This window comes from Pipra filicauda, unplaced genomic scaffold (genome assembly GCF_003945595.2).
Source record: "Pipra filicauda isolate LSUMZ 115617 unplaced genomic scaffold, ASM394559v2 scaffold23_size5868930_pilon, whole genome shotgun sequence".
Classification (NCBI taxonomy): domain Eukaryota; kingdom Metazoa; phylum Chordata; class Aves; order Passeriformes; family Pipridae; genus Pipra; species Pipra filicauda.
The window spans coordinates 2,680,602-2,695,771 of record NW_024104354.1 but is presented as its reverse complement, the minus strand read 5'-3'; the positions used below and the strand labels follow the sequence as shown (position 1 = coordinate 2,695,771).

Below are 15,170 nucleotides of genomic sequence, written 5' to 3'. Positions count from 1 at the left end.
AGAATTAGATCAACATCTGAATAGTTACACATGTGTAGCCCTAGTACACTATAAAGGTACATTTTCATAACAACCAATCCTTCCATTAACCACCAAGTTGAAAACCAAATAGATTACACAAAACTTTTAATTTTTTTATTGGCTTTGATTTGGCTGTATACCATTCATTTTTAGTCAGTACCTCCACAGCTACTGAAAAAAACACCAACATATAAGAAGCTGAAAGAAGAGTGAGACAAAGATGGATTGAAACTAAACGGGAGGAATCCTCTGGTGCTAAATAAGGGAAGGGATCTGAAAACAGGCGTGACACAGAACACGAAGTAAGAAACTGTCTCCTTTCATATTGCTTTCGTGTATTCAACACGTTCTTTAAAGATAACAATTCTCTGGAATTTTAACCAAATAGCTGAGTACTTGAGTTTGCATTTTATCGCTTAGCAACTCCTAATCTCCGTTTAAGAGTTTGCCCAGTACCGTTCTTATCTTGAAGAGTTCCCTGAACACAGATAATTCTTTTCAGCCTTTGATCTTTCAGAGTCGTTTTCCTGCTTAGTTTGGCTTTCTGCAAAACTGACACTGATGCAAAAGCTAAGATCTCATAAAAAAACTTACGAGCAAAGTACTAAGAACTCTTGAAGCAGAAGTACCATCTCACTCGCAGCTAACCCAGCTGGGGAAGACAGAAGGCGCCCAGCTGAGGGGCAGATCTCGGCAAAATGGAGCTTGAGGATGATATCACCAAGGATCACAGAGGATCTTTGGAGGAAGTATCTTTAAAAACAACAGAGTACGTGAAGAAAAAAAGCGTCCTGAAATACAAAGTCATCTGTGCGGTAAGTAGGTGCTGCTCTTCAGTGCTGCTGGTGTAACAATTCTCAAGTCTGCAGGATTTTTAGAAGTTTAATTCTATTAATATAATCATTCAGTGTAACTTGATAATCGGTGGTTAAAATTTTACTACATGACTGCACTAGCTTCACTGGCAAATTTCTAAAGTTCTTCTGATACCTATCAAGCAATTTATTTTTTTTTCTGGCAGTTTTTGTTTCACCTCGTTAACCTGACAGCTTTATTGCTCAGCAAAGACAGTGCTCCAATATTTTTAGACATTCAGTTAAGACAGGTGCGTTTGTGGCCAAAACAGCCGCAGTTCCTTTTGCTTACTTTTTTGTCTTTCGATTTGTCGTTAACAAAACAGATCATGTAGGCAACACGTTGGCATAAAACACTCAGAAAGCAAGGCATGGGAAAAACCTAATTAACCATTTCGTTCAGTATTGTCAGTCCCACATCTCAAATATGGTGTCAACTTTCCCTCTTTCCCAAGGTTTTAAGAGTCATGCAGTTGCCTTATAAATAATAATGTGTTTTGTTATGGCTTTAAAACCTTTTGTTGTAACTTCTGTTTGTGACCACACAAGAAACAAACATTAGATATATATATATATTTTAGAAAGACTCAAGACTTAATTTTGAAAACAGCTCAATGAAAAAAGAGAATCAAGATACTATATTTTTCAGCTCTATGACATCAGAACAATTTCATATGATACGATTTCCTATTTAATGCTGCATTGTTCAAGGATTGCATAAAACATTAGGCAAATATTGGAAATTGTGAAAAAAAAATAAAGAAGAAAAATATGACTTTTTTTCCTTAAGTCTCCAGTAAAGAGCAATGAATCATGAGAAACAATGTAGGGAAAATGCGCGACTGTGAAGGAAAGTAAATTATGTTTAAAGCGCTACTTAGAAGAGTAAAGTGCATATTCGTGCACTAGTTTTCAAATGCCTACTTATATGAAACCCAAAATCTAAATACTGGAGGTGTAAACTGTTAATATTCTACACTGTTTATCTCTGTTTTTGATAAACTATATGCATGAAGTACTTCCTTGGCAACTTTTTTCTGAAAGCTTAGGCAGAGAATTGTATGCTCACTAACAGTAATCACACTGCCTAATAAATCCTCCAGAGAACAGAGTATATGCATTAGGAAGAACTTTTCTATCCGTAAGTAGCTGTAATCTTCAATTTAGACATAGAAGTTAACTGTGGAAATCTTGAAGATTTAAATAGGTGCTATCAATGCTATTTCACTTTAAGAATTAATGTCCCGAAATCAAGAGTCTTTGTGTAAATGTTATAATAAGTGCAGCATCTTCTCTGTGTATCAAATACAAGTTTTGGGGATTAACTTCAGCTGTCTTATTACTTGTAGCAGTTGAATTACTTGCTGCTGTAATAGCTGTACTTTCAATTTAGTATCATCTAGTTATGGTATTGTTTATTATTAATTTCAATTACAAATGTAATCTCCCCAGTTACAACACGGGACTAGCCACAGGTTAAAAGGCCTTGACTTGTAAGCAGTTCACAAGGTGAACTGAATTCTTGTGCTTCTCTTGTCTTCAGGCTCAGAATGTCTCCGATTTTTTGATTGACAAGTTCAGAGAAGGGATAAGTTCAAAAGAAATCACATGTTCATAGAAATATTAATCATACAGTTAATTTCTAATAAACTTAACAGTTTATCACAGTTGTGAACTTTGGTTTTCCTGTGTCTATGAAACAGGTTCTGCTGTGTGCTTTGGTGGCTGTATCCCTGGGACTAGGTTTAGGACTAGGACTGAACCGTGGTAACCAGGAGCAAGGTATGTATGTTTATGATACTTTCAGCATAGTTACCAGTGAAGCTGGATCTGGTAAAGGCTTTCAGCAAAGGCTCTTTTATAGTGTAATGTAAATGATCTGTGGAAACTCACCACCTGTGAAAATAAAGCTCTTGCATTTTTCAAGTTGGACTGTAAAAACTGAACACTCACAGTCTATACTCGAAAAACCTATTCTAAACCTTGCTGATCTTTCCAGAAATGTGAAACTTAGTTCACAACAGATTTGAAAGTTTTATTACATTGGTACTTTTGGGAAATTCGAGATATGTATTGTCTTATTACATATGATGTCTTTCAATATTTTGTAGGAGAAATATTATTGGACCATCTTCAGGACTCATACTTTGAGTATATCACTGCAGGTGGTTGATGCTAATACTGATCACCAATTTTCTCTAAAAACTTAAATTTCTGTAAAGCTATGGTAAAAAGGGCATAATGGTTTGAATTGATGAAATGTTATTTTTTAGTTAGAAAAACAAAGTAGCGTTTTGATGAGCTGGATGAGGACAAACAAACACAGCACACAGTGAATTAAATAAAACACTTTCTTTAGAATCAGAACAACAGTAATCTCACATTGGAGGAGTTCAAGGAAGCACAGTCTGTTTCTCATTCCTAACCAACACATATTCTAGTTGTTTACCTAGTAGTTTATCAAGTCTTAGGTCCTTCTGAAGTCTTTCAATGCTATAGGCCTAGCAAATAAGGTGAAGTAGAACTGTAATTGTTTTTTGATGATGCGTGTGTTGTATTACAACTTTCTGTGTAAAATGTGTAGACACTTGCTGGTTGAGTCTTCACTGACATTTACTTGAAGAACTTGCTCATAACTGAAGTAAGTAATGGCACCAAATCATCATGTTATGATTTTGGTGCCTCTGTATGCAGGTGTTATAGAGCAACCCTAAGTAGGGACTGACTAACTTTATTTGCAATTTTCATAACCAGACTTACTTGGGAAAGATGAATTATCAACCCATGGTATTGCAGTGCAGACTGGGAGGTGCAACCTCAGCCCTGAGCATCACGCACCTTTGTGCAGCTGCATTTGCTATGAGTGCAGTGGGAAAGAGTGTTGCAGTTAAGGAACAAAAGGAGTCACAGTCGAGGTGGGTGCTGGGGGATTGTGATCTTGGGAGAATGGGCCTAGAAAGGAATCAGGGTTATCTGTCATTCTCTATGTTTAAAAATTAGCACAGAGATTGTGTATGGTGATAATAAAATTGTTTTTGTATACCTGAGTTTATATACTCAAGGTTAATTGCCTTATAGCTCCTGTAATAGTATTGACTATATCAAATAAAAGTTAATGAAGTACTAAATTCCTGACCTTGCACAGTTGTGTAAATATTGTGAAGAATTAGAAACACGGTCTGAAAATTATAAGAGGTATGAACAATTCCATTACAGACAGAGGAAAAGGTTCATATTTTTGTATTTATTTTTTTCTGACTCAGACTCATGATTCTGTATCATTTTAAATCACGTAGACCACCTGAACAACTCTATGTTGTTCTAAAGCCACTGGATAGAGAAAAAATAAAATTAAGTACTCTAAACTTTAGCCAAAAAAGCACAGCATATACTTATGTATATTTGTGAAAAATTCTAACTCCTTCTTGACAGAACAGACTCCAGTCATAACACACTTAACTGTCAATTACTTCTTACCATCTGTGCTGGTTTAAGAGTTAACCAGCAGGGGAAATGAACTCAACTCAAAGGAGAGATTATAAGTCAGAATAACAATTTATTACAACAATACAGTAAGTACAATCATACAAACAAACAATTGGTCTTAACCCACAAAACCCAAATGTATAACCCAGTACCCTGGGGCATGAACAAAGTGGTGTTCCTTGGGCCCCGCTTGAGTCCAAAGTAAAGGGAGAGGGGAAGAACCTGCTGGTGGGAGAGCTGTTGCAGTCTGGTCAAAAGTGGTGATTGCAGTCCAGTATAGGGTGGTGGTCTAAGTCTGGTTGAGAGCGATGAGCTGCAGTCTTCCTCTGGATCCCACGAATGGGTTAAAAATGTTCCAAAACTCTAAGATTATATATCCTCCAGTTCAGGATGGAATGTTCAGTATTTCCCTCAGGGCGGGGAGTTCCACAAAGGGTGTGAGGACAAGAGCATCCTCCTATCTCACAGGCCTCTTAACACCTAGTTTATAGCCTGAGGAGTCAGGCTCTATGGGCAGAGGGTGCGAATAGTCTATTAACAACAGTTTCTGGGAAACGGCATGGAAGGCTATAGAATACACAGTTTTGGGTTACACCCATACCATGATGAACTGATCTCAGCTGTCCTAACTAGGACGCCATCCCTACTTTTGACATGTCCATTTATGACCATTACATATATTGTTTATTATTATTGTAGTTATTTGCAAGGCTTTCTTGTGTTGAACAGTAGTTGTTGATTTAAGCACTTCAAGTGCAAGGTACAACATGAGAACTTTTTACATGTGAAACAAGCTGTCTAGCTTGAAAAAAGTCTTTTTAGCTCTGCGTGGTTTCTACACAGTGGATATGAAAGCCCAAATTTTGTAGGCAGTGCACCCTGCAAAAGCACAAACCTTCTGGGAGTTGTACTGGCAAACTGGAGTAGTTACTTATACCTATCCCTGTCTAACACTGTGAGTAGAGAAGAAAACTGGAAATGCAGGTGCTCAGCATGGTTCAAACAGTATTTCTGCAGTACAGAGAATGTGGACACAAGGTTTGTCCATGTGGAGGCTAGTGTGGACCTGCAGGTGATGTTTGGACCTTTGCCCTGGTGTCCCCCAGGTGCCCTGCCCTGGCTATGGTGCTGGGGTGGGCTCTGGCTGCTGGTCCCTACCCAGCTGCCCCTGGGGAGCCCTCATGGCTCTGGGTGCCCAGCCCTGAAGGAGCCCCCATCCCATGAAGCCTCTTGGCAGGTATATTAGGGAACATCCAAAGTGGGACTCACTCTTCTTGTTTTGTCTCAGACCCAGAAATGAGCAAGGGAGACGCCAGTCTCCCCCTGCTCATGCTGGGAGTGTGGAACACCCAGGCATTGCCTCCTGTGCCACTGCTCCTGGAGAGACTTGTTGCAGAAGCAGCCCTGCCACAGGCTGTGGGCCAGCATGGTCCCAATAGCTGTCAGGACCTTCAGCACCCAGAGGAATTTCTACAGCTTCCATTTTGCCTCGTTGGCTTGTGTGCTAGTGACTGCATTGGAAAATGACTTGGGAATTGGATTTGGGAAATTATTCAGCACGTTTCTCCCTGCAGCCTATGTCCATGACCCATTTAATCGACCTACCTGGGACAGGGTTATCCGAACACTCCGTTTTGCTGCCTTCTCCTTACAGTTAGCTGCAGACACAAGTGCCATGACCCACGCAGGAAAGACGTGCCTGGCTGCCAGTGTGACAGTGGCTGCAAGGAGCGTCGGGACTGCTGCTGGGACTATGACGACACCTGCGTGGAGCCAAGTATGTTCCCCTACAAGGAGTGCTCACTGGTGTCCATTTTATTTTGAGTTTCTTTTTTTCATGTGACTGTAATAGGAAAAGGGTAATTCTTGTATTTATGCAGTTATTACAGAAGTTATGTCATATTCCCTCAGGGCTTAGAATCACAAAATAACACAATGGTTTATGTTGGAAAAGACCACTGGAGGTCATCTAGTCCAACATCCGTGCTCAAGCCAGGTCCCCTAGAGCACACTGCTGAGAATTGTGTCCAGATGGCTTGTGAATGTCTCTAGGAAAGGAGATTCCACAACCTCTTTGGGCAACCTGTTCCAGTGCTCTGTCACCCTCACATAAAGTTCTTCCTCATGTTCAGGTGGATGTGGCAGTGTCAAGCTGCCTCTGCAGTCATATTGCTAGAAGGCCATAACTTGGTGACCTGACAGGACACAAAATCTTCTCGTGTCTTTCTCAAATCAGATTCCTGTATTTTTGTCCCCTGTGGATAAACAAAGCATTTGTTGTGCATATTTCCTGGCACATATAAAGCTGTAGATGAGCATGAGCAGAAAACATACATTATCTTTAAACAGAACCCTTGAAACGATTTGTGCTTTTGAAAATGATTGAGTGTTTCCTGGTCAGTTATGCTCTCCAGCCTCATGCAGACCTTGGTGAGGGCCTGGGATTGGAGGAGTCCATTTATCTTGCAGGGGACCAGCCCAGCTCTGCATCAAGATGAGGCTCCTCTCCAGTATGTTCCCCTACAGGGAACCCAGCAGCTGGTCAGATATTTCTTCACCTTTATTACTTTTTCTGCGGGCTTCAGCCCTTACTTCCCTTTTTCCACTCTGCCAGGAATCATGTGCAAGAGCTGGAAAAAGATCAGTTTCCTTCTCTTACTTCTCTGTAGGAGAATATGAAGTGGTTGAGATCTTCCTGGAAAGATGGAAGGCATTGAGGAGGATGCCTTTGGGGACACCTTTGTAAAATAATTATTCTGTAACTCTATTACAGAATTCAATGGCCAAAGAAATAGGCTTTATGTGTTAAGTATAATGTTGAGTTTTCCTTTCAAAGAAAACTTGTAAAGCTACTCAAGCAGTATATGCAAATTGTAATTTTTTTTCTTTACCTGTCTGGGGGATTTCCACACAAAGGAGTTTACATAAGGTTCTGTGACCTGAACCATAATATTTTTCTTCCTGTTTTCAGCTCGATCTTGGAGGTGCACTAATTTCCGTTGTGGTGAGACAAGGATAGCTGGAAGCTACTGTTCTTGTTCTGATGATTGCTTGCAGAAAAAAGACTGCTGTGTAAATTACAACAGCGTTTGCAAAGGTAAATCAAAATGCAAAAAAATTTTCATTATAAATTATCTCATGAAATAGATAGATGGGCAAACATGGAAAATATAAATGTAAATGCATTTTTTCCTCAAGACTGACAGTGACATTTTGGAAAATTAAGGTATTTTGAGATAAAGCTTTTGGTATTTTTAACTGTGAAAAACAGTTTCTCGAGCACAATGTGAATGTGTGTCATTCATAAAAAGACAGAATGATTTGAATATTGTGGAAGTATACCAAGTGTGGGGGCTTTGGGTTGTTTTCTTTTTCTTTTTTTTTAAATTTTTTTTTCCAAGAACAGATGGAGACATTTTTCTGCTTCAAACTTCATGCAATCCAAAGTACATATTGTAGTAATCATCCCTAATTTAAAATTTCCCATCAGTTTTTTTAGAACTCTATTTTCAGATTGTATTTCTTATGTTTTACTTATTTCTGACTATCTTTGTTCATGGCTAATTGTTTCATACAGGTTCTAGCTAAACACATAAAGGATAGCACTGGTATATTTCGATTACAGGAACCATATCTGAGGAGTATACTGATGACATGGTATCTGTTATCAGAATTCTGTTATATTGTGAAGTGGCAGAGATTTAAGGCAACCCAGCCAAATTATATTTGTTATCTAAACACAAACTGAAGCTAAACGCAGTCAGGTGTGTGAGTAGGTGCTAAATTGATTGAGCTGATGTACTTAAGTTTACTGTACATCCCTGCCATTGGCTGCTTACCAAGAAAGAAATTACCAGCTTTCTGTGGTGAACTGAGAACTTCAACAGACATTGCTTCTTCTATTTTCTTCATAATCTTTCCTTTTAAGATGCTTTATTTTTTTCGTATCTTATGGACCTCCCTTATTCTTACAAAGAGATGGGCAAAGTTCAGAAGTATAGCTGTGAAGTACATGGAAAATGTTCAAAGGAGAACAGAAAGAATTACTTGAAATTTGAAAGCCGTGGTCAACAAGGAAAGATTGAAGGAATTTGGGTGCTTTACAGTGTGCTGATTTTGGCCAACTTGGGGCTTAGCTTCCAGCTAGGGTTAAACCACGACATACAGAAAGAAAAAGAATGCTAAAGGAGCCCTAGCAATCATCTCTAAGTGTGTAAGTGGTATCTGCAAAAGAAAAATGCAGTAATCCAGTGTGGACAAGATACAGTTTAAATATTTTTCATTTAAAACCAGAAAAAAACTAAGCTAAGCTTTCATAGTGCTTTCTTCTCTGTTTTGTTTGTTTGCTTCACTCTGTAGTTTATGTGTTTTGTTTTTATAATTATAAGCAGTTAGCCCTTCCAGGATCTGAGGGCTTAATAAGTTGATTTCCAAAGGTATCTTTAGCACTACATTTCTGTATCAAAGCAGAAAAAATTCCAGGAAGTGCTCTAAAAAGATCATTCAGGAAAATTCTTTGTTCTTTTGGTGTGTTTTTTTTTTCAATGCTAACTCAGTATTTTCTTTTTCTTTTAGGTGAAATACCTTGGGCCGAAGAACCATGTGTGTCCCTTGAAACTCCTCAGTGTCCAGCTGGGTAGGATAAAAAAATTTTGTCTTTTGAGCAAATAAAATCCTTGTGATGGTCAGAAATACTGCAGTGTTCTGAAGCAGATTTTGATATTTACTGAGAGTAAGGTTCCTGCTCTGAGGAATATTCTACAGAAGTGGTTGTGGCTAGGAATGCTTTTTCTTTCTAAAACCTTTGTCATTTTGTTGTACATTCATTGATCATTTACAGTTTAGAGCAGAGTACAGGAGTTCAAATCCAGATTAAAAGTCAGTCTGCAAAGACCTGGAAAAATTATTAGACTTATCTCAAGGTTCATTTATCACAAATTGTTCATAGTCCATTTTAAGTTAGCATATCGTATCTGTGGCAATTCAGATAAATCACCTTATGCAATCAGTAATAAGTGTTAGAATCTGTGATTGCAATTCTTTAACCAGCAGGGTTGTTTTGGTTTTTTTTTGCTTCAATTATTTGTGGGAAGAAAGGTGTGTGAAAAAGAAAACTATGAAAGTAGCTTTATATCTAGAAATGCTAAAACAATTTTGCTATTTTTGCTGTGTTGCAGAATCATAGGTAGAGAATAGACAGAAACATAATTTTAAAGTTGTCCTCAAAGAAAAATGACTAAATTTCTGGTTCAGTTATGGTATTTGTGATGTTATCCATTATTGTATTTTACTGCCAATTTAGTTTAATTATAGCAGTAAGACCATTAGTATTGTGGCTTCTTCATGGGTTCCTGCATGCACCTCCTGACATAGGTATAAAAATATACTTTTTAGGTTAACAAATAACTTGCTGAGTTAACACAGTTTCATAGGCTAAAGCTTAGAAACTAGGAGAGGAGGGTTTCTTTTCACCATTATGATATAAAACTCCCTTTAATTTCAGATTCAAATCAGGAAGCTGTTTTATACAAACTGTATTTATGCAAACTATTGATGCCAGTGTAGTTCTCTCTTTTGGAAAGACCACTGTGAGTGAAAAACAAACTAGGGTAGTGATTACTGCCTGATGTCAATATGTAACTTTTTTTTAATAGTTATGACTCAAAGTATTACTCAAAAAACTGGTTTGGAGTCAGTTATTAGTAACTGCATTTTATCAATCATTTTATCTTCTAATATTTTCCAGACTTATTTAATGAACCATTCCTATAAATTACAAATAGGGATTTTAATTCTTTTTAAAGATACTATGTGTAGTGAAGCCTGCTTCAAACTACATTTTTACAAAACTACATTTACTACATGGTCATAATTTTTATGTTTCTTTATATGTTTCTGAGGAGACTGCAGAATATATAATGATATTAAAATAAAGACTGAGTTTGCAGAACTAGATGACTTATTGATTTTGTCACTCGATATTAAGAAAAGAGGTGCTATAGCACCAGCACTTCATAACCACTTTTTTCCACTTTTCTAACCATTTTTCTTTAGTAGTCCTTTTACATTGGTTAAAAGAAAGCATCCTTAATAACTTTGAAGTTTATTTCACCTTCTAGTTTGAATTTTTATAACAAGTATTTAAATATTGTTCTAGAAATCAGCTGCAGTTTGTGTCTGTTTTATTGTACTTACAGTGTGAGTTCAGATCTGAGTCTGTTATCCTTGTTTCTTTACCTAAAATCTTACCCTAAGCCCATTAGCAGCTGCTACTTTTCTTTTGTAGCTTTAAACTTAGTTTGTCAGGGGCCTGGAGGCAAAGAAGTGTTCTCCAACTCCATGAGAGTTGGGAAACTTGAGAGATATAATCCACAAAGAGCACAGGCTGCTTAGTGATGTCTTCATAAAGGAAATGTGGTAAGGTAAGGGGTTAGCCAAACCTGACATTGCAAATACATGACATTTCTCAGCACTGAGGCTAATTGACCATAACTGCTTGCTAGGAGACTGCTGTACTTTTGCAGTCCTTGTGTAGCTGCCCTGAAAGATTTTTTAAAATGCATTAAGACTCAGGAGAGAGAATTTATCCCATTTCTATGTACATATGTACTTTGGCTGTTCTTTAATCTGGGTTCGTATTTGGATGCTAGTCTGCAGAATTTCTGTTTATTCGTACTTGCAATTAAATATCTTTAATTAAAATATTAACAAAGCCCAGTTTCTTTTTCCAGACTTAAAAAGTAACCAACACTCCAAACTTCTTTATCATGATAAACTCCTATTTTCTTGTAGTTTTGATCTGCCACCACTTATCCTTTTCTCAATGGATGGGTTTAGAGCAGAATACTTGCAAACTTGGAGTTCTTTGCTGCCAAATATTGAAAAACTCAGTAAGTTACCAAGAGTGCTTTGACTACATTCTTTAAAATCTGCATGCAACCTCTCCAGTCCCTTTTGCTCCTGTCACTCGTATGTGTTGCTCAGCAATAAAAAACCACAGAAATCAGGTTTCCCTCATCTGTTGTATATTTTCATTATTATATATTCTACATTAATTCTTATATTTGACTGCAGAGCAAATATGACTTTTTTTTAATAAGGCCTTTAGTACTGGTCAGCACCTTTTTATTAAATAAGTTGTTTAACACTGAGAAAAAATTATGGGGAAGAATTTCCTGCATTCTCTGTTCTGCATTGAAAACCAGTTAAGGAGATCAAAGTTAAAGTATAATACTAAGAGAAAATGCATTGGATTATTGGGAAATTTTCCTCAAAGGTTGATTTTTTCAAGTCAGATATTTTAAGATGTTAAAGAGAAACTCCATGTTTAAAAGTCTGACAGTGAATATGATTATATTAGACTTAAAGGAAATATAAATTAAATATTGGTATAATTTAATATCTTGATATTATTGCAGTAAGACTCAAGTAGCTATTTTCCAGTATTACTCAATATTGGGAGGAAGAGTAAGTTGAAGTTCTTCAGCTTGTGCTCTAAAGGGCTCTAAAAATGAGAGCCATTAGTGTACACTTGGTTAAAATTTCCTCACTTTATAGAGCTCTCTAGACACTTTGTACATGGACAAAATGTCTCCATATTTATTCATTTCTTCTCAGCAGTAATATTCTAAATTGACAGTATTTGTATCTCTTCTGAATATGTCATATTACATTTCTATAGTGCTCATTTGAAAACTTCACCTGAATGTTAAAAAGTACTAAATTTTACTAAATAGTTAACAATCTTCTTTATGGATAATGACAGTATCCAGAAGCCTGAGCTTGAAGCAATGTGCAAACCTGACTTCTTGTGCAAATGGTTTATTCTTTGATGTCGTTCTGACTTGAAGGAACCTGAATCATTGAAGAAATCATGCATGCTGAAGTAGTGCTCAGTTCCAGTCTTTTGAAACAGGTGAAAAGGAAATGCCAAATTGACAAAAGGAACGAATACGATGCAATGAGTATGTTTCCAAAAAATACTTTCAAAAATGTACAGATATTATTCAGCATTACTCATCTTTGTGGTCAATTACTTATGGACATTCATGCTTATATTTCTCATAAATCTACAGGAAATGGAAATTCCTTTCTTTGCAAAAGAGAAAATGTAATGTTGATTTGTAGCATAAAATATTTTCTCTTTATTAACTCCATTAAACTAGAACTTTCCATAGAGCTTTCAAGCTAGTTGTTACAAAATATGTACACTATGAATATATCCCCTTTACTGTTCAAGAGAAATCCATAAAAAATTATGCTGATTTTCTCATGTATTTGTCAGTTATTCAACCCTTCTTCAAACACTCTTAAAGCCTTTTTTTTTAGTACCTACTGGCACAGTTTTGTTGAAAACTTTCAGACGTTCATTATTTCCATTGTTTAGTTGAAATCAGCTTCCATTCTTTGACTGAAATTCTGTACATCAAAGAGTAAATTATTTGAGTATGAATGAAATAATCATCTGGCTACAGCTTAATATAGTTGAGTTAGATTTAAAAATGGCATTAAGACATCTTCCAGTCTTCACATCTTTCTTTTGTGGTTAAATAAGTTGGATACTACAGTGGATTTTGACATTAGAGATGCTCAGGTGCTACATACCTTGGATTCATGAAAAATAATGCAACGTTTAGAAATACAGGTAGGACACCTGGCGTGGGATTTGCTATATAGCAGGACACCTACATGTCTACATATGTCTACATTTGGACATATTCTTGGAGGTGTCTGCATGTGAGATGTTGAAATGCTCATTGAAGTCAGTGCCTTCATGGTTAGTACAGTCTGTACAGTGCAGTGCAAGAGCCTAGAGAACAAGGCAGCTCAACCGACAGACAAAGGGTGCCACAGGACAAATTCTTGCCTTAACCTATGTATTTAGTATTCTTCAGAGTGCCATGGCCTTCAGCAACCATGTCAGAGGAACACAGATCTGCCAACTTTCATGCAGATGCCTTGGACATTAGAGGATATCTGGAAAAGGCACTCAGCTCCAGTGCTTAAGCAACTGGTCCTTCCCTACTGGTCACCAATCAGCTCTGCAGAATATCTTGCTTGGTCTGATGTCAGGCTTCAATCTCATTGCATAAAGATGTATGTCTAGGATATTTTGGACCTCAGAAGTATCTGAGAAACTTGTTTGGGTTGGCAGACAGGATGTAGGAGCAGCATCTAAGGCCAGGCAGGATCATAAAAGACTTTTCAAACAACCCTAGACCTCTAGGATTTAGGCAGCTGAATTAAGCATCCAGGTCCACTGAGTACAATGGGACAGTAGGCTTAGCTCACAAGGAGACACCAGGAATGCAGGCATCTTATTTTGGGGTCACATTTCTCCATCTATTACTACAGCAGCTGCCTGTGGTGATTTTTTGTTTGTTTGTCTCTTTGTTTGTTTTTAAGACTGTTAGTTTTCAATTAAACAAATTATAAAAAAATTTATATTACTACCATGATCTGTTGCAGAAACATGTGGCACACATTCAAAATACATGAGAGCTGTTTACCCCACAAAAACCTTTCCAAACCACTATACTATTGTCACAGTAAGTGAGAATTTGCTGTTTTTCCTTTTCATTATCTGGATGACAGAGAAAGGATTTTGTGGTGCCAGTCTTTCTCTGGGACGTGGGAACTCAAGCTATAGGTATAGAAGAGAGATAGGGATGCTGAGGCGGGCATGATCTATGTGGCTATAAATGTATGCTATCTGACCCTGGCCTGTGAGCCCATTAGTCTTGATCTTTGTCAGTCTAAGTGGATACGGGTGAGTATGGGTGCAGACACAGTCTATGGATGACAGTATGTGTTAGGATGAGTCTAGCAGCTAATACACAGCCACGTGACATATGGGGTACTTAATCTATAGCACCTCATGTTTTAATGGGGCTGGGAGGAAAATATGGAAATTCAAGGAAACTTGGCAGACGCACTAAATTCATTGGCCGGAAGTTGATGATCTGTGTGAATTAGGAAAATTTGTTCTGTTTCTCTGATAATAAAGTCCAAAAAAACCTGCAGTGCTGTAGCATTGCTTTGAAACATAGTTTAGGCTCCATTTGATTTCAAGACTAAGCATTTTATTTTGTTTATTTTCATTTTGCAGGGATTGTATCCAGAATCTCATGGTATCATTGATAACAGCATGTATGATGTAGTCTTGAATGAGCATTTCTCACTTTCAGGGATGGAAAAATTCAATCCTTCATGGTGGAAAGGGCAACCAGTAGGTTTTTTTCTCCTATAGCATTTTCTTAAGTCCAGAGTGACTCATGCGTCAAACAATAAAACCACATAAAAAGGGAATAAAATGCAAAACTGTGCAATATATTTGCAGTTAGTACTAAATAACCTGTAGACTGCCTACAAAATTGCTTGCTTATTATGAAAGTAAAAGAATCTTAAAAGATTAATTCTGAGACAACATTTTCACTGAAAGTGGTATTAGTAAAAAAAAAGATTTAAATACTTTGACTAGTATTGGAATGGATTTCTTGCCACAAGGAGCCACAGTAAATTTTTGGTATCATTTGATTTTGGGGTATTTTTTTGTTAGTCTTTTGGCAACTAACTACAAAATGAAATCTGAAAATCTAATTCCAAATTATATCAATTTACAAATACACTTAAAATGTTCAGGCGTATAAAAGCAAGGAAGGGAATAGCAAAAAGCTTGATTTCCAGAAAAATTAACAATTATGTATAACATATGGCACATTTCATAACACTCCCCAGTTGTACCTATGGCTATGGTTACTATTATTAGTTTAGCAGAAATATCAAGCTGTAATAACGGTACTAAAAATA

The 15,170-nt window shown here is 37.0% G+C and overlaps 1 protein-coding gene across 1 annotated transcript in view; it reads left to right on the top strand.

The window, feature by feature from the left end:
* The first annotated feature begins 525 nt into the window (after nt 1–525).
* ENPP3 (ectonucleotide pyrophosphatase/phosphodiesterase 3) overlaps nt 526–15,170 on the top strand; it is a 37,425-nt gene continuing 22,780 nt past the window's right edge. Inside the window, exons 1-8 of the mRNA XM_027752119.2 lie at nt 526–836; nt 2,579–2,657; nt 6,016–6,138; nt 7,333–7,458; nt 8,937–8,997; nt 11,154–11,251; nt 13,830–13,909; nt 14,470–14,589. Coding sequence (XP_027607920.1) covers nt 720–836; nt 2,579–2,657; nt 6,016–6,138; nt 7,333–7,458; nt 8,937–8,997; nt 11,154–11,251; nt 13,830–13,909; nt 14,470–14,589 — 804 coding nt within the window. The 5' untranslated portion in view covers nt 526–719. The remainder of the gene's footprint in view (nt 837–2,578; nt 2,658–6,015; nt 6,139–7,332; nt 7,459–8,936; nt 8,998–11,153; nt 11,252–13,829; nt 13,910–14,469; nt 14,590–15,170) is intronic.